General features: G+C 38.5%; 1 protein-coding gene across 2 annotated transcripts; it reads left to right on the top strand.

Moving 5' to 3' along the window:
• The first annotated feature begins 6,149 nt into the window (after positions 1-6,149).
• LOC107076148 (gastrula zinc finger protein XlCGF57.1-like) lies at positions 6,150-20,256 on the top strand. 2 transcript variants are annotated; one of them, XM_069181710.1, is made up of 2 exons: positions 6,150-6,472; positions 17,324-20,256. In XM_069181710.1, exon 2 carries the CDS (start codon positions 17,410-17,412, stop codon positions 18,589-18,591), a length of 1,182 nt encoding a protein of 393 aa, XP_069037811.1. In that variant the 5' UTR covers positions 6,150-6,472; positions 17,324-17,409; the 3' UTR covers positions 18,592-20,256. The 2 variants fall into 2 exon arrangements, with proteins under 2 accessions (XP_069037811.1, XP_015195093.1); XM_015339607.2 differs by having other exon boundaries at positions 6,150-6,701.
• The last annotated feature ends 4,221 nt before the right edge of the window (positions 20,257-24,477 follow it).

Here is a 24,477-nt window from a genome sequence, read left to right as displayed (position 1 = left end):
GAGTACTCATGGTCCTCAGTCTAAGAGAGGGCACCTGATTCCCACCCCGCCTCCCCAGCCTGCTAGAACAGTCCAGTTCCGCTTCTGTCTGGCAAAAACACCCGGTGCCCAACTGACGCCTCCAAGAAATACTCCCCCCTTGATCGGTTTCAGCTCTTTTTTAGTGTGAGTGCTGTACAGAACCTTTGTACAAACATCAACAAAAATGCTGAAAAGCGAAGGGCCCAAGGTATAAAATATGAGTGGCATCCAGTGTCTATAAAGGACATGTACCAGTTTATGGGAATTCAAATTTTTATGGGTCTTCTGACATCTCACAACATGAGAGAATACTGGAGTTGTCAGGTGCCCTAAAATGTTCCTTTCTGTTACTCCACCATGACCCAGAAAAGATTTGAGGCTATTTGCTAGACACTGCACATCGGTGACCCGAAGGAGGACAGGGAAAACGATAAGAGAAAAGGGGAACCCCTAAACACGACCCTGTTTTCCAGCTCAGACCCTTCTTAGACCCCCTGCTGCTGGCCTGTCAGTCTTTCTATCGTCCCCGCCAGAATCTCTCTGTTGATGAGAGGATGGTGGCCTCAAAGTCCAGAATCGGCTTCAGGTGGTACATGAAGAGGAAGCCCACGAAATGGGGCATCAAGCTGTTTTTACTGACTGATGCCTCCACTGGCTACACTTGCAATTTCAGCATCTACACGGGCAGATCCCAGTTTGTGTCAGGAAAAGGGCTGAGCTATGACTCCGTCATGAACCTCCTCAAGGTGTCATATCTGGGCACCGGGTATCATGTTTATGTCTACAGTTTTTACTCCATTTCTGCCCTTTTCTGTGACCTCTGCAGACTGAAATTTGGCACCTGTGGCACGATTAGGGAAAACCGTCCAGGGTTCCCCAGCACAATGGAGAATGCCCTCCCCAAAAGGGCTGAGAGGGGGTCCCTGTGCTGGATTGGATGTGACGAGCTGCTGTTTACTCGACAGGGTAAACGTGTCATGAATCCCACACAGGCATGCAAACGCTCCTACATTTCCACGAGCTCTACTCTCTCTAAACGCCCGTGCACCAATTTACGCAACACTACTTAAACCCTCACTTGTCTTCTTTACCTCACTCACGATTTAGGTTTCCTCCCTGAGCTCCATACTTGTACGTTTCCAGCCCTTCTTTGATGATTACTACTCTCCCAGTATATCGACTCATCGCTCTTCCTCGAGTACAACTTTGCCTCCCAATTTGGTACCTTCAAGCTCTCGGAACCTTCCTGGCTTTTGACCCAAGCACCCGTCCTCGACTACGACTTTCCCTAGTGCCTATTGCTCTTGGAACCTTCCTGGCTTTTGACCACGACCACGTCTTCACCTTCTGTTTCGGCACAAAACCACCGATACCTGAAGTGCCTCACATTGGGTCCAGCCTCCCGTAGCCTGGTTATGCGTGACAGTGCCAGGTGTGTGCTCTGTGCATGGAGAGGAAGCAGAAAGTGAAGTCCCCCTGGAGGTGTGAGCAATGCAACGTTTCCTTGTGTCTTATTGTAGACAGAAACTGTTTCAAGGAGTGGCACCTGCGGGTGATGAACTAGGGCTCCTTTTAACACAATCTACAATCCTGTGTACTCTTTGTTGGGTATGTATGTAAATAGTTTGAATTTCATTTTGCACATTTAGTTTTTTTTCACTCTTTATTTGGTTTTGGTTTAAACTAATATGAAAGAGCCTATGTTTTTTTTCTGATATTTTTACTCTTTCTAGCAAGTCAGGGAAAAAATTGCAGTTTTTTTACTTGTGATGTAGGAGGCGTCTCCTTGAACACTGAAAAACTGAAGAAAGGAACAGAAGTGCTCTTTTCAGAGGACAGCGCAATATTAGAATCACTGTGTTTTTGATTGATTAAGAGCATTTCTGTTGAGAAGACAAAATAAGGCTTTTTTCTGCCTTGATGTGAAGCTCACAAAGTTTTCACCAAATGTGTTTCAAATCAGTGGAAGCATACTCTTAACCCAGAAGCACTCAGCAGCAGGATTGGAACCCACACCCCCAAAGACAGCAGTGCCTTAGGCCACTCAGCCACACTACCCACTACAGGGTGTCCAGTCCTCACATTGCTGGCTCGGAGAATGCTCTTGTTGTCCAATAGAGTGGTTATATGATGCATGTCTGTAAAGTAGTGTTTGTTTGCATTGCTTATGTGGAGCAGCGCACCAATTCGATGAACTTTTGCAGTACGTACATAGTTTTCTCCACAATATTCAAATACAATATATGAAAATACTCTCTTGTCTTGGGCTGCCATGACCCAGCTTCAAAGCAGGGCTATTGTGGCCACAGCACAAGATAATAACCACTGTATCATTATGGCACACTGCTGATAAATACACTTCTTTGTCATGGCTGCGTGGAAGTGAGTGTGATTTCATCTTGTAACAGGAATCATCAAAGCTGTAATTGCTTGATAAAAGCCATTTCTCATCCTTCCTCTTAGTGTCGTTGCTCCTATTGCATGTAAAGGAAGCAACATGCTCAACAAACAGGCTCAGCACACACTGAACTCAGATGTCTCAGACCAGTGTGTCCAAGAGGCTGTAAAAAGGCTATGCTCTGCCAGCTCCGTAGTTTAGTTGGTTAAAGTGCCTCTCTAGCAAACAGGAGATCCTGGGTCTGAATCCTATGGTGTTTTTTTTGCCTTAATCAAATACTTATGAATGGAGAAAGGTAATACATATGAGTCTCTGTGGAAAAATTAGTGCAGTTGGCTGTTAATTGAAAGATTGCACACCCAGGAATGGAATTGTTGTTTTAAAACTTACTTTAAATGCAAAATAAACTCTACTCCCACCTTATACAAATCAAGCCATTCAAAATTCTTGATGAATGATTTGTCATAATGCATCAAACACGTTTTTATAATATTCTGTACTTTGTTAAAACAATTAAAAAACACATATTCACTCGTTTTGCCATCCATATGGTACTTTATGGAGTTTGTTTCTGCAGTGAGCTGACATTTTCGAAATCAAAAGGTTAAAGAGCTACAGTACATTCCTGTACAGGCAATTGAACCCAGGCTACATGGGTAAAAACTAAGATTTCTAATCACTAGACCATACTGGGCATTCCTGTTCTGTGCATGGTGTAAGCAAAGTGTAATTCCTGTCTTTATAGCATGCTTTTTAGAGAGCTAGCTGGCACCCAGAGCACTGCAGGGTCTATCTACTGAGATTTAGTTGATGTACAACGTCAGGACGTATCAGATCCCTGGCACACGATGAGATCACTGAGGTGTCCATGTAGGGATACCAAGGCCAAGGTAGATCTCGGCAGCTTGCTGTGATCATATAATGGTCAGTACTTTGCTTTGTGGCTGCGACAACCCCAGTTCAAATCGGGGTCATGGTAGGAAAAGACTGGAGAGTCCCCTTCTGATATTTGTTTGAATGAAAAGGTGCTGCAAAGTATTATTAAATTGATGTGCTGCCCCATGTAAGTGATATGAATGAACACTGCTTTACAGAGATGCACCGCCTGAGTTTGTCATTGATAATCTGAAGACCAGACTGATAAATTTGATAGCAAAAGCTAAAGGACAACACACGCTAAATGTTAAATGTTAAAAAGTTAAATGTTATTTCTTTAACCTTGTTTGTCAGACAGTGGGCTGTCCAAGCTAATTATATTTACACATATTGAACTCCAGAAGGAAATACAGGGAGGAATGAGGCAGGGGTTACACAGATGTGATTATTATTGTATTTCTTATCTTTCATTTCCACACCATCCAAGAAAAGATTAACTGTAAACTCAGGTAGGTCAGTACTGACACAGTGACCTTCTCATGCATAACATCAGAGACTATGGCATATTCCCGAGAGGTAACTGGAATCTGGAATCTGTCCAACAATTCAACACAATTCAACAACCCACTCTCTTTGTTTAACAATTGTGCCACTAACTAAATTTTTATTATAGCATGTCTGACAGAATATTATTTTATTCTTGTACTTTATTTTTTATTTTGCACTTAATGTCTTTGTTTTTACATACAGTGGGTGTAGAAAGTCACCACCCCTTTTCAAAATGTTCACCTTTTGTTGCTCTGAAGTCCAAAAAGAAGACAAATAAAACCAGACTTTTCCAGTTTTATTTACAAATTGTACCCTGCAACATCCAAATGAAAAAAGAAAGCAAAAATTCTAAAAAAAAAGAATAACTGGGTTGGATAAGAGAACACCCCTGAGTTAATACTTGGTGGAAGCACCTTTTGCTTGAATTACAGCCTTGAGTTTTTTTTTGGATACATCTCTACCAACTTTACACACCTAGAGGGAGAAATATTTGCCCGTTCCTTCTTACAGAATTGTTCAAGCTCAGTCAAACTGCGTGGTGACAGTTGATGGGCTGCCCTCTTCAAGTCATGCCACAGATTTTTGATGGGATTGAGGTTGGGGCTCTGGCTAGGCCACTCAAGAACATTCACCTTCCTGTCCTTCAGGCACTGTACGGTTGCTTTGGTGGTGTGCTTTGGGTCATTGTCATGTTGACAGGCTGGCTGAGGGCTGCAGGTTATCTTCAAGAATTTGCCTGTATTTTCAACCATCCATCTTCCCTTCTATCCTGACTGACTGATCCCAATCCCAGCTGAAGAGTTGTGGAGTGCTTGTGATATTGTCACATGCACACAATGACAAGTCTTTGCCATAAAGGCCTGTAGCTCTTTTGACCTCTTGGTAGCCTCTCTGGTCATTCTCCTTCTTGCTCGGTCATCCACTTTGGACGGACAGCCTGATCTAGACAAGGTCTGGGTGGTGCAATACGTCTTCCACGTCTTAATGATGGTCTTAACTATGTTCCAACTGATACTTAAAGCCTTTTAAATCTTTTTATACCCATCTCCTGATTTGTGCCTTTCCACAACTTTATCTCAAAGCTCTTTTGAAAGCACTTTAATAGTGTGGGATTTTTCTGGCTGCCTTTTTCACCGACGGACCTCTAGTCCAGGTACAGAGCTGACGTGTTGTCACTGAGTAGTGTTCTTGTTGCCCGCAAGTATTAATGAAATTGTATGAATCTACGTGAAATAGGAGATTTCTCTGAGAGGATGAGCGGGTGTCCGCAGTCCGACGACTGGTGCCATGGTTCTGAGGGGAACACGGTGATATTACGAGAGAATGTTATATAGGGTTTCTAATGTTAGCTAATGAAGACCCAGGTGGCAATGATATACATTCTCATGCGAAACTGATTAGAGAGAGAGCAGTATTTAGTGGTGTACAGTGAGAAGATCCTTCCGATTGTCACGGCACCTTTCCACCCATAGTGGATTCTTTGCTTTGAAATGCACTTCCAAGCACTGAACTAATCAAAATCACCACAGCTGATCACAGCTGGGAGCCAATTAGCTTGTTGTTTGACCTGTAAGGTGATTGGTTATACCTGAAAAAGTTTAGAAATGCAATTGTAAGGGGGGTGTTCACTTATCCAAATAAGGTATTTTAATGTTAATTTAATAATTTTATTTTCACTTGGCTAATGTGGGTTACTGTGTGTAAATAAAAATGGAACAAGCCTAACTTAATTTGTTTTTATTTTCAGAGTGTCATACAACAAAAGGTTCAAATTTTTAAAGGGAGTGGTGACTTTCTATACTCCCTGTATATAGCTTTTCTATTTCTTTAGGAGACATAATTATTTCATTTTCATAATTTGTTGGCATTTCTGTGCTTATTGTGTATCGCAAAACATAAGGGATTAACTGATGATTAGATCTGACACTCATATATACTCTTGGATACTTCGATTTAAATGTAATTTAAACATTAAATATTTTTTTAACAAAAGCTGATGGGAAAGAGATATTGAATAAGATAAAAAATAAGAAAATAAACGTATTGGAACAGATTACCTATCTACATTAAACCGCTTCATTGAAAATATTGTGCATAATTATGTCCTTGAAGGTAGAGCATGTGGGAATAGATTAGCAATCGCACGGAATTTATACACACAGTGTAACCCGATGGCGATTCACTCCTCCTAACGACGTGGCGCTAGCAAGTGAACTGAGTTTCATTCGCGGCTGCAGGACTCCTCTTTCTCAGCTCGGCCCTTTGCGTGTTTTGGATTCGCAGCAGCTCCACTCATTGATGTCATCATGCCGCGCGCCTGTGCAGACATTTCAGCTCGTAGCGATGATTGAATCGGCTACTTTAGATGCATAATAAACAAGGAAATTGTTAAAAAGTAACTTTTCAACTGCTGAAAGCGCGACCCTATTTTGCTGCAGATCTGTGCAGAGTCCGCAGATTAGCAAGAAGATGGCGAATTGCCTGTTAATTCTGCAAACCCAGCTTCACTCTTTAATGGAGGTTTTGCTCAAATCGATCGTGTATGAAGTGTCAGAAATTTTCCGAAACAGGATGTCTGACTCTGAGGACGACTTTCAAGACAAACTCCACAGCATCTCCCAGATTCTGGTAAGACGGGCCGTGTTTAAAATCACACAGTGTGCGAAGGACAGTTTCGGTGGTGAAATGGCGCAGCTGAAAAAGGAAAACGAGAGCCTGAAGTGGAGACTGCAGCTGTGGGAGAAGACGTCGGGAGCAGGAGGAGATCAGGGACAGAAAGATCGTGTTGGACACACGCTTCCCTGTGAAGTCACTGCAGAAATAAAAGAAGAAATGGACACGAAACTGGAGCTGTCAGGTCAGTGTGGTGTGATTAAAAACAGTCTTTACCTTCCTCAATGGTGAGAATATAGTGGGCGATGCAGAGTGGAGTGGGAAAGACGTGTGTCATGTAGCAACGGGATCCTTTACTGGAACCAACAGTTAACTCCGGTTGTCCGGTTATGGTGCTGAAAACATCGGTAATACAGTAACAGGGCTAAAAACAGCACGTTTAGACTGAAGAATCGCATCATTGGATCAGCGTCCTTAGCAAAACTTTCGTTATTTTATTTGCATTTGTGAATTCAGATTGCGGACATGTAAAGCAATATTTTTAGTTTTTTGGACGAGAATGAATCTGAAGGTAAGAATAATAAAATACACCATAGTTGTATAACTGAATCAATCTCTATAAATTAGCGTCATTACCAAAATTATTATATTTGTATTATAATTTTATACATAAATTACAGAAATAAAAAAGGATATGTTTAATAAAGGATATTTGTGCGTTGAAAAAGAACACCCCAAGCGGCCAGATGAACATTTTCAACGTCACTGTCTGTATTAATTTATCTCTCAATGCAAAGGGACGTTTTGGTATCTGTGCATAATGTAGCGCTCTCGGGTTCACGCCCTCGCCCTCGCCCCCGCCGCTGCCTCAGGTCGGCCCCTCCCATCGGGGACTCGAACCCGGGTCTCAACAGGAACCCAGCCGCTTGAGCTAAAGGGAAAGTCTGGAACACAGCGACTGCGGTCCCTGCTAATCACAGGGAAGGGCGGTGACGTCACCGCGCTGGTAAGCCGGCTCGAACAACATGCAATGGTGGACATATGCGTTACAATAAAAATAAAGGGAGCGTGTCTCTGAACGTCATAAACTGCGTTAATTTAGGAATATAAATATATTATACAAACTTTTTATGGCTGGTAGTGGTAGTTTAAATAAAAAATACACAACTGTATTCCACCTTCTTCATGATCATTTTATGCATCAGTCTTTCACTTGGTCACTTACTTTGGTTATTTTGGGAAAGTTTTGACCTGCTCGTTCTCACTATTTTAAGTTTATATATTTTATAAAAAGCTATAATGTTCTAACCTTTTTTATGAATACTTGCGAACACGGCAAAGTTAGCTCAAAGTTTGAAATACATTTTGGCATGCTAATTTTATGAAACCTTCTAGAGTTAAGACAACACTTGCATTGTGTATAAAGTACATTGTGAATGTTTCCATTTTTTGCAAACACACGAATGTTCTGTTGCCAATATCTTTGTAAAGGAAACACTAAAGCTTTCAAACCAAACGCATTTTAAAGACCGCGACTTGTGAAAATGTTCACAACCTTTGCATTAACTTAGCAGTCAGCTAATTGTCTTTTTATAAACCTTAGCTTTTTGATTGATGCTAATATGGCACCATTGCACACGCAATACACTGGGATAAGGGGGTGCTCTTTATGAGTCAATAGCTTTTTAACCACAACACTGTAACCAAGTGTTTTACACACTGGGTAGGGTCTCTGACCTTTCACAAACTTCCTTTGATTTGTGAAACATGTCTTTAATGTTTTGTGATTTTTTTAAATATGGTACCATTGTACAGGCAATACATGGGATTTCTCAGAAGTCAATAGCTTTTTAAGTACAACACTCACAATGCTGTAACAAGGCGTTTTACACATTAGACAGATCCTCTGACCTTCTACAATCTTGATTTGATTTGTGAAACTTTTCTGAAATGTTTTATGACTTTTTGTATATGGCACCAGTTGACTGGCAATACACAGGGATAGGGGCGTGCTCTTCACGACTCAATAGCTTTACATAGCCAAATATAGCCATTAAATAGGTATTTAATTCTTACTACTTATTCTTAGAAAAGGATAAAACATTATAACTTTTTATGAAGTACAGTATATAAACTTTATAATGTTTGAACAAGCATGTTAAAACCATAACCCACTGTAAGTTACCAAGTTAAAGACTTTGATGCATAAAATATTTATGAAGAAGGTGGAATACTTTCTTCATAAAGAAAGTGTACTTTTGTTTAACTGAGCAATCTTGCTTTTATAAAATATACCTAATTATTAATCAGTTTAATGTTTAACATGCTGTAACACAGTTTACAATTTTTAAAGTATAAACAGTATACAACTTAAGTTCTGTAATTGGAAAAAGATTGTTCCTCAGCCTTGACTGGTATTTGAAACCAGGGGTTTGCTGGCAACAACCCAAATGCTCCACATGCCATGTTAAGCTATCAGCGCTCCACCTGGCGGTTTTACACAGTAGTGCAACCCTATTTAAAAAACCCCCCTGCAGAACGGTACCCTACCACCCGTGCACTGTGAATTAACACAGTATCCCTCTCTCATTTTGAATGGCTCGATCTGTACTGTAGTGTCCAGTCAGTGTGTCTGTTAACCCCTCTCTCTCTCAGTGGAGTGTTAATGTACACTGTACAGTGTCCAGTCAGTGTGTCTCTATTAACCCTTCTCTCTCTCTCTCAGTGCAGTGTTAATGTGCTGGAGTGTCCAGTCAGTGTGTCTGTATGAACCCCTCTCTCTCAGTGCAGTGTTAATATACTGGAGTGTCCAGTCAGTGTGTCTGTATGAACCCCTCTCTCTCAGTGCAGTGTTAATGTACTGGAGTGTCCAGTCAGTGTGTCTGTATGAACCCCTCTCTCTCAGTGCAGTGTTAATGTACTGTAGTGTCCAGTCAGTGTGTCTTTATTAACCCCTCTCTCTCAGTGCAGTGTTAATGTACTGGAGTGTCCAGTCAGTGTGTCTGTATTTACCCCTCTCTCTCAGTGCAGTGTTAATGTACTGGAGTGTCCAGTCAGTGTGTCTGTATGAACCCCTCTCTCTCAGTGCAGTGTTAATGTACTGGAGTGTCCAGTCAGTGTGTCTGTATTAACCCCTCTCTCTCAGTGCAGTGTTAATGTACTGGAGTGTCCAGTCAGTGTGTCTGTTAATCCCTCTTGCTCATGTGCCCTTGCTGCTCCACCCCGCTGGTTCGTCCCGCAATCTCCAGCGTAACGCAACAGAGAACCAGCCGAGTGAGCTAAATGAGACCTCCCCCAGCCCAGTTGGCTGAGGTCCCTGCTACGTGCAGGGAGGGCGATGACGTCACTGTGTCCGAACTAGCTCCGCTCCACTCAGTGCAGTGTTAATGTACTGTAGTGTCCATTCAGTGTTTATGTAGTGCTGGCCGATAATTCGCTAACGATAATTATCGCAATATAATTTTCCTCAATATAATTTTAACAAAAGTTCGATATATATGTTTATGCTTTGCGCATGCGCACAAAATACTGCGCGAGTGCGCGTGCATGTTGCAGACCGTGGCAGCTAACGTGGTGGTGTTGACCCACACGGTGGTGGCTGACAGGATTATAGTTAGAGTGGAGAAATGAGTGACACTGAAGCAAATGTAGTGCTGCCAACGACCAGCTCGAAGAACGATGACATCGTCGACAGAAAAGGTCATTCAGCTTCGGTAATTTGGAGATATTTTGGCTTTTTACGATAATAATATTTCTGTTAAGATATTTATTTTGTAAATTTTACTCATGCATATTTTGACATAAAAAAGACTTGAATACTCTCTTCTTCAGATTTGTTTAATGTTTCTGCTGTTTGGCAAGTGTTTGTTGTGTTCTTAAAATAAAGAGTTCTTTAATTTACCAATTAACTATCTGGTTTCTTCAACTTTCACTCAGGAGAAAAAATCTGCCTTTAAACTTGAAAGAAATAATGATTTGACATTTATCGTGATAATTATCGATATCAACTGATATGAACATTTTTATCGTGATAATGTTTTTGGCCATATCGCCCAGCCCTATGTTTATGTACAGATGCAGCCATTCAAAATGCACGGTACAACCCTGTACTGTGTGAAATTATCTACAGTTCAGCGCGTTACACCACAGTATGTGACTGGCTGGCCTAAATGACCTACAGGCAGCATTTGTGGTGCATTGGTTGTTAGTGAGACGATTGCTTCATTTAATCTCTTTACTTTGCATGTTTAAATCTGCTTAATATTGAATATTAATATGGAACTAAAAATAAATTTTAGTAGTTGAGCATAAAAATGAGGAGCATAACGTGTCTGAAGGTCATAAGCGATATTAATTTAGGAACATAAACGTTTGTAAACTGTATATGGCTGGTATTGGTAGTTTAAATAAAAAATACACACCAGTATTCCACTTTATTCATAAACATTTTAAACAAAAGTTTTTCATTTGGTTACTTACTGTGGCTATTTTGGAAAAGTTTTTATGTGCTCCTTCTGACTATATTAAGTTTATGTACGTCATAAAAAATATGTTTTAACCTTTTCTATGAATACTTGTGATCGTTATCACAGTAAACGAAAGGCATACTTTTTAGAATTTGATTAATAGGGAATATAATATGGAATCGTGTATCTAAAGAAATTAATAACGATATAATGATATTCATATAGTTCGAATTATCACAGTAGTACAATTTTCTTTGTTAACATCTGCATCAATTTGAGTCATTCACCCTTGATTATTTGGAAACCTTCTGCCTGCCCTTCTCAGCTACAGCTACAGCTGTCAAGCGGCGTGCTGGTATAATGGGTAAGGCATGTGCCTTGCATGCTGGAGGTCAGGGGTTCAAACCCAGCTGTTGCCATGAGTTTTCTTTTAACAAATAAACGTTTCTTTGAACAGCTAAAATAGTAAATATTATCGACACTATATTGAATTTGTTGATATTTCTAAATATCAGAACATGTTCAAAGTTAAGTGATGTATTAATAACAACTAATCATTTCAAACTGCTTGTATTTTAAAATTGTATTTTGTTCGGGTTGATTTGTCACTGTTTTCACAACTTTCGATTTATTAAATGTCTATTTTTGAGAGGGGGTGTTCCAGACTTCTGTTTAATTTCGGAAACACTGTATAACATGTTGTAACCTTTTCTATGAATACTTGCGCTCTTTATCACAGTAATAAACCTCATACTTTTTAGAATCCGCTAAATAGGGAATATAATATGGAATTGCTTATCTAAAAAAAATAATAACGATATTAATTTAAGGATCTACAGTAAATATATGTATTTATATAGCTGGTAGTATTACTGTAATCCACTTTCTTTGTAAACACGTTTTATTTTTAATTTGACTCATTCATGCCTCATTACTTCAGAAACAGTTTTAAGCTGTTCGTCTCAGCTGTGTTTCCGAGCAGCCTGTTTGCCGAAAGGGGTTCTATGTAGGCGATCCTAGTTTTTCTTCTAACAAATAAAAAAAAAGTAAATATTATGTGAACTATATTAACATTTTTTGTGTTTTTCATACTATGTTAAGTGATATTAATAATGAATTAAAAATGTGAATGACAGAACCTGCAACCTACAGATTTAAAGATTGCGATTTGTGAAACATTTCACAGCTTTTATTTAAACAATATCTAGTACCTGGTTGCATTTTTAGAAACCTTAGTTTGATTAAAACAGATCCCAGGTGTAAGTGACTTCATAACACGAGAAGGCATTATGCTATGTTTTTTATGCATCAGTTGAAGCCTTCTGACTATCAAAAAACCAGGGTTCACTTTTTTTCTGTCTCTCCCTACTCTCTCTCACCTGCTGCGATTTGGACACAGAATGGTTAAAAATGGGAACAAGTCAGGCAGGCAGAGGGAAGGGGTGAAACTGTTACCTGTCCTGGATAAAGCGGTTAAAAAATAGGTGGATTTACACTTGTGAAAAACGTTCCCATTTTAATGCGATACAAAAGGATATTGTTAATAATAAATGACCTTGGACGGTCTGTAAACGGAACATTTATAGAAGAGACACATTGTGTCTTTTCTTTCCAGCTTGGAATGAACATTTACCTACTAGTATATTCCATTGCAGCTACGTTATGTAACGCAGCTGCGTACTTCTCACAAAGGCCAGGACTGTCAACACCCCGCTGTGTAATGTTATGTAAAATAGACAGTTCTGGGGAGGGTGAAGGAATTTTCAGTAGCATGCACTGTTGTCATTGTTGCTGTTTAACATAAAGCAACCAGCAATGTCCTGTTTTTTCTTAACACTTGTTTTTCCATACCGTAGTTTTAAAACTTGAACAAAGATGTGTCACGTGCAAACAGCGCGATGTTGTATAGTTTTAAAGCCACTACAGTATAGCTTGTTGGAAATACATTTATTTGTACTGCATCAAAGCTTAACTTGTTCAGAGTGCCACGCAATACAAACTCTGAGTTAAAAGGAACATGTCAAAATATTTCCAAAATAATCACAAGTGAACGAGTTGATGGATTCGATAATAATAGAGAAATCATAACAATAATCATGCAGTCCAACTGAAAGAAGGACACTTAAATCGACATGAGAAGACTGTATATAAATCACTTAAAAACACTTTTAATGCTTAAAAAATGAGTGTTTTTTCTTCCGCGTGATCAGCAAAGAGTCTTTGTGTAAGCTGTAAGTTCTTTTTAACACTTTAATTTTTTTAATGCAACACACATTCCATACAGAAATAAAATCATGTTTTCTACAGGTGTTAAGCAGATTAGCAGGTTGCTGACAAAATAGTGCACCGTCCACTAACCGTAAACACCCTTCTACAGCTTCTATTTTTTAAAAATATTTAGAAAATTTTCATTTATACAAATACCACAGACTATTCTTGATTGTTTTTTCTGAATGTCAGGTGTTAGCATAAATTATTAGTAATCAATAATATTAAAATTCGCAATGTAATAATTTGTTGCACTTCTTCCACATCTTGTGTGCAATAATAACACTAATGTACAATAATTTGTTCAAATATACATTGAATTTGACAATGAGAAAATAAGTAAAATACAAACTTATAAAGTAAAAAAATGAAGGTAAAATATAATTTGAAATGAAGACAGGATACATTTTTCTCTGTGTCTGTTCCTTCTCTCTCTCACCTGCTCTGATTCAGACACAGAATGATTAAAAATGGGAGGGAATGTTTCGTCCCAGCCAAAACCAGCCATTCTCATCTTGCACCAGAAGGAAGGGTAAAAGATGGTAGTGCTTGCCTTTTTTCTCAGTCTCCATCACTCTGCCCAGTGATATAACTTTTATATAAACAAAATCTAGTACCTGGTACAATTTAAAAAAAAAGAAGTTATTTTGAATTAATCGAATCCCAGGTGTGAGTTCATAAAGCCAGAATTACGTACTATCCCTATGTTACACCTGACCATCTACTGTAGAGGTTCCAGTGCTTTGTGTATATTCCAATCGCAGTGGGGGGAGGGTGTGTGGGGGAAGGTTTAGGCTGCAATTGAATTGGGGATCTGGATTCTTCACACCTGAAACATTGTTTTCTCTGAAAGCGTTTTCTTCCCTGTTTAGCTGATCTTTTGCTGCCTACGCATGCTTACACAGCTCCCTACAGTACGTGAATTCTCGTTCTTGACTGAGAAAGCTTTAGAGAACTTTAGATTTTTATTTTCAACAAATTGTAAATAAGAGGTTTACATTGGCGTGTTTATTAATTTTTCACTTAAGCATATGGAGGTCAGCTGTCAAGGAGAGCTCCCCCCATCCACCCACGGACAGACTGACAGAGTAATTGGGAAGTGTTAACTATCCAGCCATTGCAAGCCACTGCAGCAGCTACAAATAAATGAAAAATAAACTTTTTTTTTCTCCTGATGGTAACTGTAACAAATTGTCATGTTACACATCCTTGCGTAACAATCATGACGTCCTCATTCAATCAAATGTGTGAAGTTTATTTATGTTGAAACTGTGACCTTGACATGCAGGTGTGAAGTAGAGTTAACAGCTACTGATTTAAAAGGTTGTTAATAATATCTTCCATGTCATATTAACATTGGAATGTTCTTACAAGTGTAAAAGGAGGTGACACACAATGTGTCTCCTCTGTAACTCTTAAGTTTACAGACAGATTCCACCAGAGCCACACAAAATTGTCCAATAATACTCTTCCTGTGTCTAATTTCTTGTTTAGCAGGATTTGCACGATAAGCACATTGTTTAATGGGGATGACATTACCCATGTCTATATCACTGTACAACACAAGTTTGACTCGGAGTGTCTGTTAATAAAATAGAGCGCCTTCCAATACATATAAGTACTGCATGATTTCTTTATCCGTTTCAGCTTAATGAGGGGAATTAAATCAGTCAGAATCTCGGAGTGCCATTTGTAAAAATAACCCTTCCTACCTCCTTTGTTTAACTTAAAGAATTTCGCAAAGAAATCCTTAATCACAATAGCATAACAGGTTGAAAATCCTTTATCCGAAATTCCAAAATCCGAAAACCTTCAAAATCTGAACGTTTTTTGAATGCTGTTGTTGAAGAAACTTGACAGCGGTATAAGTGTGAAGCGTCTGACTGAGAAGTTTGGTGTTGGAACAACCACTATGTACCACCTGAAGAAACAAAAGGACAAACTGTTAAGGTTCTGTGCTGAAAGTGATGAACAAAAGTTAATGAAAAATAGAAAAACATTACATAGAGCGAAAAATGAAGATATCGTAGGTGGATACTGATAATTTACTGAACTTTCCAGCTCACAGTGATGTCATCGATGACGTACCCTCTCCCTCAAGTTTCTCGGACCTGATGTTGTTGTAATGTCTGGTGCTGCATTTATCTTCAAGTTTGTAAGCAGTGATCATCGTGTTTTGTTTTGTACAAAATGTTATTTTTACGTGAGATCTGAATTTCACCTCCATGTATGAGTGTAATTTGACTAGCGTCATTACTTGCACATTACTTTAAAAATAAAATGCTGACTTTTTTCAGTTTTTATTTTATTTACCTGTCATCACATTCAATGCTTTGTTTTTATACCTTACATAAAACAAAATACCTGTTTAGTAAAAAATAAAATACAAATGGCGTACGTGTACTATAACCTTTTAATCAAAACATGACATCATAGGTGGAGACTGATATCTTACCTTTCTAATGGTATTATGTTAAAAAAAATTATTAAAAATTTGTATAAAACTACATTCAGGGTATATGTATAAGCTATATTATGAAATGTAAATGGATATCGTGTTCAGACTTGGGTCCCATCCCAAGCTGTCCCATTTTATAGATGCAAATATAAAACTATTCCAAAATCCGAAACTCGCAACACTTTCGGTCCCAGGAATTTCGGATAAGAGATTCTCAACCTGTACTTATTTTATCCAGATACACAAATTCATGCCAAAGCCAACAACAAGCTATAATAGTGAACTATTTTTATGTATTCACTATATAAGAAACAAATGGAAAGTAATACTCTAATCAGGCTTTGAACCATTGGGTGCAGTGCTTTGTCCATTATCACTACAAGGACAATAAAAGTTTTTAAAAAAGAAACAGATGTTAAAATGTTTCCAAAATGTTTACTTGTGATACTTTAGCTGCTTAGTTACACAATTCCATATTAATATAACTATCAAGTGATGTTAAATCACTACAAAATGTATCTTTTTACAGTAACAGCGAGTGGTGTTCTTACTATGTATTTTTAGAAAAGGATAAAATGTTATAAGTTTTTATGAAGTACAGAATATAAGCTTAATAATGTTAGAACAAGCATGTTAAAACCAGAACCTATGTAAGTTACCAAATTAAAGACTTTGATGCATAAAATGTTTATGCATAATTAATATATTTATGATGAAGGTGGAAGGTTGTGTACTTTTGTCCAACTGAGCAATCTTGCATTTATAAAATATACAGACTTTTTATGTTTAATGATTAACATGCTGTAATACACAGTTTAAAATGATTAAAAGTCTAAAGAGTATACAACTAAAGTTCTTAATTGTAAAAAAATTGTTCCTCAGCAGTGATTAGAAACCGGGCATTTTCTGGCGACAGCTCAAATGCTGTACATGAGACGTTCAGCTTTATTAGCTCCACCTGGCAGTTTTGCAAGGTACTGTTATTCTATGTGAATTGCATGTGAAATGTTGCAGGATGAGGCGGTATGTTGCACAAAGTCCGCTGTGTTTTAACACAGCATAACTCACTCATTTTGAATGGCTGGATCTGTAGTTCTTCTGTGGAAAAGGGAAAGTACAACATCCGGATACTATTATCATATTTCAATTAAGATGCGGTAAGATGTGATACAATGTGCCACACCCACAGTGTTTTAACGCAGTGTACCCTGCACGTTTTGAATGGCAGGAATATGTATTATTACATATATTACATACCTCTATCATTGCAATGTAAATGTACTGTTGAGTTTAGTCAGTATGTATTTATCTCTCTCTCTCTCTCTCTTAGTGCAGTGTTAATGTACTGTAGTGTCCAGTCAGTGTATCTGTATCTGGGCAGTGTTAATGCACTGTAGTGTCCAGTGTGTCTGAGACTGGGATGAAATCTGCTTTCTTCTGTGTTGTGGTTTTATCATCATTATTTTCAGTTGCTTTTCATGTTATCTGTGTTCAGACAGCTCTTGTGTATTTGACTCTTTGGTGTACATTAAGTTTTAAAATGAGCTTTAACAACTTAATTTAGACAGTTTATATTTGTTTGCTATTTCAAATTTAAACTTAAAGTTTAAGTTCCTTTTGATTTCTACTCTCGGCCCATGTTAAAGGCCTTGTTCTGTTGTGCTGTGTTTTCAGGCTCAGAGGCCAGTGCTCTCCTTGATGCTGGGGAAAGGGCTCCTCTTGAACAGCAGTACGGTGAGGAGGAGTGGGGCTCAAGTCTGATGCAGACGGAGCTCACTGCCGCAGAAGGGAAAGAGAAAGTCAGTGAGCAGCACACAAAGAGGAGACAGAGTGCCCAGGATCTGGACTCTGTGCACACGATAAAGACAGAGCCTGAGAGTGAGACACATGGACCCTTAGCTTTTACAGAGAAGACTAGTAATCTGGACACCAAGAATATCGCAGAACATTGTAATGAACTTGACTGTGTCTCTGTACAAGAGTTCAAAGAAGAAGTGATTGAGTTTCATCTTACAGAGCAGGACATGGAGCCCCAGTTGATTGACCCTGCAGAGCAACACACTGAGGGACATGATAGAGAGAACACAGCTCACTTTCAGCACACAGAGCAAGATCATTACTGGGAGCATTTGCAGTGTGAGAAACCACAGCGAGACCAGAGGATGAGGAAGAATCACTTGAGTCCTCACTCAGATGGAAGGGACAAGCTGCCATTACAGGATGGACAAGAACAGCGTTTTTGTAAATCTAGCACTTCAAATCCTTACCAGAGCCTTCACACAGGAGAGAGACCGTTCCCTTGCAGGGAGTGTGGGAAAGGGTTTAAATACATAAGCAACTTAATAAACCACCAGCGCATTCACACAGGAGAAAAGCCGTTCAGCTGCAGTCAGTGTGGGAAGAGTTTTAATCAGTCAAGCAACTTAAAAAGCCACCAGCGCACTCACACAGGAGAAAAGCCATTCAGCTGTAGTCAGTGTGGGAAGAGTTTTAGTCGATTAGACACTTTAAATTGCCATAAGCACACGCACACTGGAGAGAAACCGTTCTCCTGCAGTCAGTGTGGGAAGAGTTTTTATAATTCAAGCAACTTAGAAACTCATCAGCGCACTCACACAGGAGAAAGACCATTCAGCTGCAGTCAATGTGGGAAGAGTTTTAATCAGTCAAGTGTCTTAAAATCACACCAGCGCACTCACACAGGAGAGAGACCATTCAGCTGTAGTCAATGTGGGAAGAGGTTTATTCGGTCAAATGACTTAAAAAGACACCAGCGTATTCACACAGGAGAAAGACCCTTCATTTGTAGTCATTGTGGGAAGTGCTTTAGTTTCTCAAATTCCTTAAGGGTCCACCAGCGCCTTCACACAGGAGAGAAACCATTCTGCTACACTCAGTGTGGGAATAGTTTTATTCTGTCAGGTGACTTAAATACACATTAGTGTACTCACACAGTACACCGTTCAGTCAAAGTCAGTCTGGGAGGAATTTTAAGTTGTTGTTCATCTGTAGTAACTGTGTGAAAGAAACCATTCAACTTCAATGTGGGGAGAGTTTTTTGTAGAAAGCAACATATTATGTTTGCTTGACATTACATTTATCTTTTCAGCTTCCAAGTTTATATATGTTGACTGTAGAAATTCTACCCAACTTTTCTGAAGTATCACATTTTGTGGCCTAAGGCCATGTAACCAGGACATAGAACTTATTTTATCTTTATTTATACATTAAAACACAGCCTCCAAGTAAATAATACATGCTCAGGCATTCTAACAGTACTTTAAATCCTCTTATCAATAACTAAGGAAAATCAAGTTAGAAACACTTCAACCTTATCCATCCCCTCCCTCAAAATGGAAGTCAAGGTCACTCTGCCCTCCTGAATGGATGAACCTCTTAATATCGTTAATTATCTTGGAAACAACACACACCACAGACATGGTTGTCATCTTGAATTAAAGAGAACCCCTTGGTCATTCTGCTTGTACATTCAGATTTTTTAAGATGTCCTACTTTGTACACATTTTTATTTATTTTATTGCATTTTCTCTTTTTGTTGTTAAGTTGTAAATTTCGTTTTCTTGGACTCCTCTAAAATGTCTACGACCATGAAAAAAAAAGGTTTGAATGTGATTGAACAAGTATTAAAAAAATCTGCATGATTTTTTTGTATGAAGACGGGGCATGAATTGGTTTTCTCAACCTTGTAAAAAATTTAAAATAGATAAGACAGATAATGAAAAGAAGACAAATTTTACCGTAGTATTTCAATACTGTCAGCCCTACAGAGGCTTCTTATATTGTTAACAGTTTTTATTTAAAAAAGTGTTTTGTACACTTTTTAAAGTTTTTTGCACTTTTTCTGGCATTCTACAGTAATTCCTGGTGTATAAAGTATTACTAATAAATGGGTTTAGCAAAATAAAATCTACGCATGCACACTATAAGAGAGGGGGGTTTAAGTCTCTGAATGGCTGAAATTGCTGAATGACAGCTATTGGAACCTATCAAATGAACTTTTATCCTAGAGCTGGTTGATTTGAATGTATAGGGCTTTGGCAGCCATCTTTGTTGCAGAATGTTTTGTTTTTATAGACTTATAGTGAACATTCTTATTAAAATATTAAAATAAATGCACTTCTCAAGGTAAGGTAACATGTTATTTATGTATTTTTTGCAAACATTTGCTTTTGCATTCTTATATTGCTGGAGAACCAATAAAGTATAGTTATATTTTCCTGCTTCTCTAAACTGAAAACAAGATGAATGTAACTATGGGAAAAAAATGTTCATTTGTTTTATGCTAATGTATCTAGTTACAAAAACACATTTCTGTAAAGCTTAGGTTGTCTTGTGTTATGTGATGTGTAGCATGTGATGCGTTTCGATTTTACTGGTAAAAATGTATATTCAACTGATGTTCAGCTTCTGTCTAAAGTGCTATTGTCAGCATTAAACAATTAGTTGGTTTGTTACAAAATAGTTTCACTGCAGTGAAAACAAACTTAATGGTAATGTTCTGAGGATATTGGATATCAATTGTATTGGCAATATTTTGTGAAACAATAAAAAACTATGTTGATTTTGGTAACATAAATTGTACCATTGAAAGCAAATACACACTTTTAGGCAGATGTGTCTAGCTGTGAGCAGATGATGACAGCACACCTGTTTCCCCAGGAAAGTTATGGCTGCTCCCAAAGCAATATACTGCATCCACAATTGATACTTATACTGTCACTACTTGTGGGTCACGTGTTCCTGATGTCAGCCTATTATACCATGTTCAGCAACCACTAGAAATGTCACTACTGTAGTATAAAAGCAAAAGAGGAAAAGAACACAAACCCAGTTTAAAAGGGCAACCAGTAAAGCTCCGAGCTCATTGAGGATGAAATTCAAACCCACGTGGGCAGAGCACACTGGTTTAGTAGTCCATTGCCTTAACCACTCAGACATCTCATCACCAAACTGCCCATGTTGGATCATGAGGTGGCACACTCAAGATGATCATCTTTCTCCATAGCCGAGGGTCATTTTCCACCTGTAATTTCAACATTTTCCTTGGGAGATGTCAAGCCGCCGAGCTTGGGTGTGCTTCAGTGGCGGGTATAGTGGACACCCTGTTGTACACAAAGAACATTCAGCTCCTTGAACATGAAAAGTGCCAGATAAAAGCCTTTCTCCTGGTCGTGCTGCTGTTGCATGTAAAGGAGGCAACTTGCTCAGCGAGCAGAAGTCTCAGCGTGGCGTGTTCAAGTGGCTGTAAAAGGGTAGTGCTCTGCTGGTGCCATGGCTTAGATGGTGTTACGAGCCCAAGTGTCCAGGGGTAAAGGGGTGTAACATTTAGGATGATTTGGATGCAGGGGGTTTTCTGGTGAGGGACCTATGGAAGCGTGACAAGTTTTTGTGCAAAAGTTATTTTAAAGTGAATAAGTGACTGGTACGTAGACAGGACACAATAACACACGGGGAAAGGGAACTAGAGCGGTGCCAAAGAAAAGAAAATAAACAAAATTAAGCTGGCTAATAAAGTGAGGGAAAACTAACCTAACTACAAAACAAAACCCGAAACACTTGGTCTTTGGTGTCTTCTAATGCCCTGGCTAAGCTTCACAACCATACAAGACAAAAGGCACTCGCCTGTCCTAAACTAGTGTTACTAATACAAAGATCAACTATGTGTGTAGAATGTACCTGACAACCTTTACTAACCCTTAACACAAAAGGTCACACAAATACACAAGTGAACTATGAATACAAAGAAGGAAAAACAAGAGTAGACAGAAGGAATAGGGTACAAAAGAGCACAGAGGTTGATATAACAAGTTTGGTAGTGGCGAAATAAGGAAAATGCAAACAAGCGAAAGTACAAGGAGACGAATGCAAACCAACAAAGCCGAAGGTATATGGAAACACGCACGAAGTGAAGCGAACGAAAACAGAGAAGTGAAGCCGAAGCAAAACGAAAGTGAAATTAAGCTGAGCTGAGCAGAATCAAAGTCAAGTGAAAGGCCCCTTCGTTCTGATAACCTCCAAGTTATATTGAGAATAAGCTGTGTTCTAATTGGCCGAGAAGCTGATTGATGATGACATTGCAACGGCAAAGATGGTGTAGTGATGGACCAATGGGGGGGAGGGGGTTAGCTGATTACAGGAAATGGAAAAAAAACACAAAACATATGGACACACATGGGGATGTAACAGATGGTTAAAGTGCCTGTCTAGTAAACAAGAAATACTGGATCTGAATCCCAGCGGTATCTTTCTTCCTGTCTTGTTGTACAGAATGTAACATCGTGGGCAATCACATACGGCCTGATTTACTTGAATGCAATTATTTATTTCCTTTCTGGAACAACTTATTTTTCAAGAAATTCATACAGCTTGCGACAGATGAAATTCAATTCTTGGTTATCAGTGCAGAAGACATCCTGCCAGCTGGCAGTAGGAACCTGATGGCATACAGTGATCCCCAGTGCCTTATGAGCTTTATGTAATTCAGCTTTCTTTCCACTTTGAGCCTCGATTCAGATATATTATTTTTTAAAAAAGCTTAAATTCACATCATGAAGTTTGAATGGTGCGAAGTACTCTAGCCCCTGTACAACTTTACATGCCCGCTGATTAGACCTTAAAACTACAGCAGCAGGAGTAGTAATAATGGCAAAAACGTTTTTGTTCAGCGTTTCTCATTTCTTATGCAGAGTCACCTTGTCATAATGCACTGCCTGAGATAAAAAAAAAGGAATTGCGGCTTCAGGTCGTTTTTACTGAGTGCTGTGTTGTTCTGTTCATGATGCCTACATGCTTTACATTTCTGGCATTTACTGCAAGCGTTAGTTTTTCAGGTTTCCTGGAATTCCTCACATTTGAGCCAACGCTAAAATATTTCATTCAGGTTCACCCAATACATCTTGCAAACAGTATTTACAGTGGAATTGTTATTCAGTTCAATTGGAAGTTTGAGAGGTGTATTACAAATTGAGTGGGTGAATAGAGAATTACGTGACTGCTCTTCAGTTCTTGTTGTCTGACCTAGTGGTGTTATGATGCGTGGAAGCGACTGCACCTTCGTTGCAGATGCTTCCACTCACTTGGTGAAATCTCTACTTCTTTGGCACCTCATGATTTACAGATGCAGCCATTCAAAATGTGCAGTAAAACCCCGTACTGCGCTAAATTATCTACAGATTAGCATGTTATACCACAGTACTGTACGTGATTGGCTGGCCAAAATGACTGACACTCATGGTGCGTTGGCTGTTAGTGAGAAGTTGGCCTCATTTAATCTCTTTACTATGCATGTTTAAATCCTCTTAATATTGAATATTAATAGGGAATTTAACAGCTAAATGGAAATTTTGGTACTTGAGCACAAAAATAACAGGAGCATTATGTCTGTGAACGTCATAAACAACATTAATTTAGGAATATAAACATATTATGTAAACTGAATATGGCTGGTATTGGTAATTTAAATAAAAAATACACACCAGTATTCCACTTTCTCACAAAGGCCAGGACTGTCAACACCCCGCTGTGTAATGTTATGTAAAATAGACAGTTCTGGGGAGGGTGAAGGAATTTTCAGTAGCATGCACTGTTGTCATTGTTGCTGTTTAACATAAAGCAACCAGCAATGTCCTGTTTTTTCTTAACACTTGTTTTTCCATACCGTAGTTTTAAAACTTGAACAAAGATGTGTCACATGCAAACAGCGCGATGTTGTATAGTTTTAAAGCCACTACAGTATAGCTTGTGGGAAATACATTTATTTGTACTGCATCAAAGCTTAACATGTTCAGAGCGCCACACATTACAAACTCTGAGTTAAAAGGAACATGTCAAAATATTTCCAAAATAATCACAAGTGAACGAGTTGATGGATTCGATAATAATAGAGAAATCATAACAATAATCATGCAGCCCAACTGAAAGAAGGACACTTAAATCAACATGAGAAGACTGTATATAAATCACTTAAAAACACTTTTTATGCTTAAAAAATGAGTGTTTTTTCTTCCGCGTGATCAGCAAAGAGTCTTTGTGTAAGCTGTTAGTTCTTTTTAACACTTTAATTTTTTTAATGCAACACACATTCCATACAGAAATAAAATCATGTTTTCTACAGGTGTTAAGCAGATTAGCAGGTTGCTGACAAAATAGTGCACCGTCCACTAACCGTAAACACCCTTCTACAGCTTCTATTTTTTAAAAACATTTAGAAAATTTTCATTTATACAAATACCACAGACTATTCTTGATTGTTTTTTCTGAATGTCAGGTGTTAGCATAAATTATTAGTAATCAATAATATTAAAATTCGCAATGTAATAATTTGTTGCACTTTTTCCACATCTTGTAAAAACACTAATGTACAATAATTTGTTCAAATATACATTGAATTTGACAATGAGAAAATAAGTAAAATACGAACTTATAAAGTAAAAAAATGAAGGTAAAATATAATTTGAAATGAAGACAGGATACATTTTTCTCTGTGTCTGTTCCTTCTCTCTCTCACCTGCTCTGATTCAGACACAGAATGATTAAAAATGGGAGGGAATGTTTCGTCCCAGCCAAAACCAGCCATTCTCATCTTGCACCAGAAGGAAGGGTAAAAGATGGTAGTGCTTGCCTTTTTTCTCAGTCTCCATCACTCTGCCCAGTGATATAACTTTTATGTAAACAAAATCTAGTACCTGGTTCAATTAAAAAAAAGAAGTTATTTTGAATTAATCGAATCCCAGGTGTGAGTTCATAAAGCCAGAATTATGTACTATCCCTATGTTACACCTGACCATCTACTGTAGAGGTTCCAGTGC

This window comes from Lepisosteus oculatus, chromosome 21 (genome assembly GCF_040954835.1).
Source record: "Lepisosteus oculatus isolate fLepOcu1 chromosome 21, fLepOcu1.hap2, whole genome shotgun sequence".
Taxonomy (NCBI): Eukaryota; Metazoa; Chordata; class Actinopteri; order Semionotiformes; family Lepisosteidae; genus Lepisosteus; species Lepisosteus oculatus.
This window is presented reverse-complemented; position numbering and strand designations above follow the sequence as displayed.

What these genes read in the sequence shown, in the direction of transcription:
- LOC107076148 (XM_015339607.2), top strand. Translation starts at nt 6,314, where the DNA reads ATGGCGAATTGCCTGTTAATTCTGCAAACCCAGCTTCACTCTTTAATG. An exon ending in CACGAAACTGGAGCTGTCAG is followed by an intron (nt 6,702 to 17,323) that starts GTCAGTGTGGTG and finishes CTGTGTTTTCAG; the next exon opens with GCTCAGAGGCCAGTGCTCTC.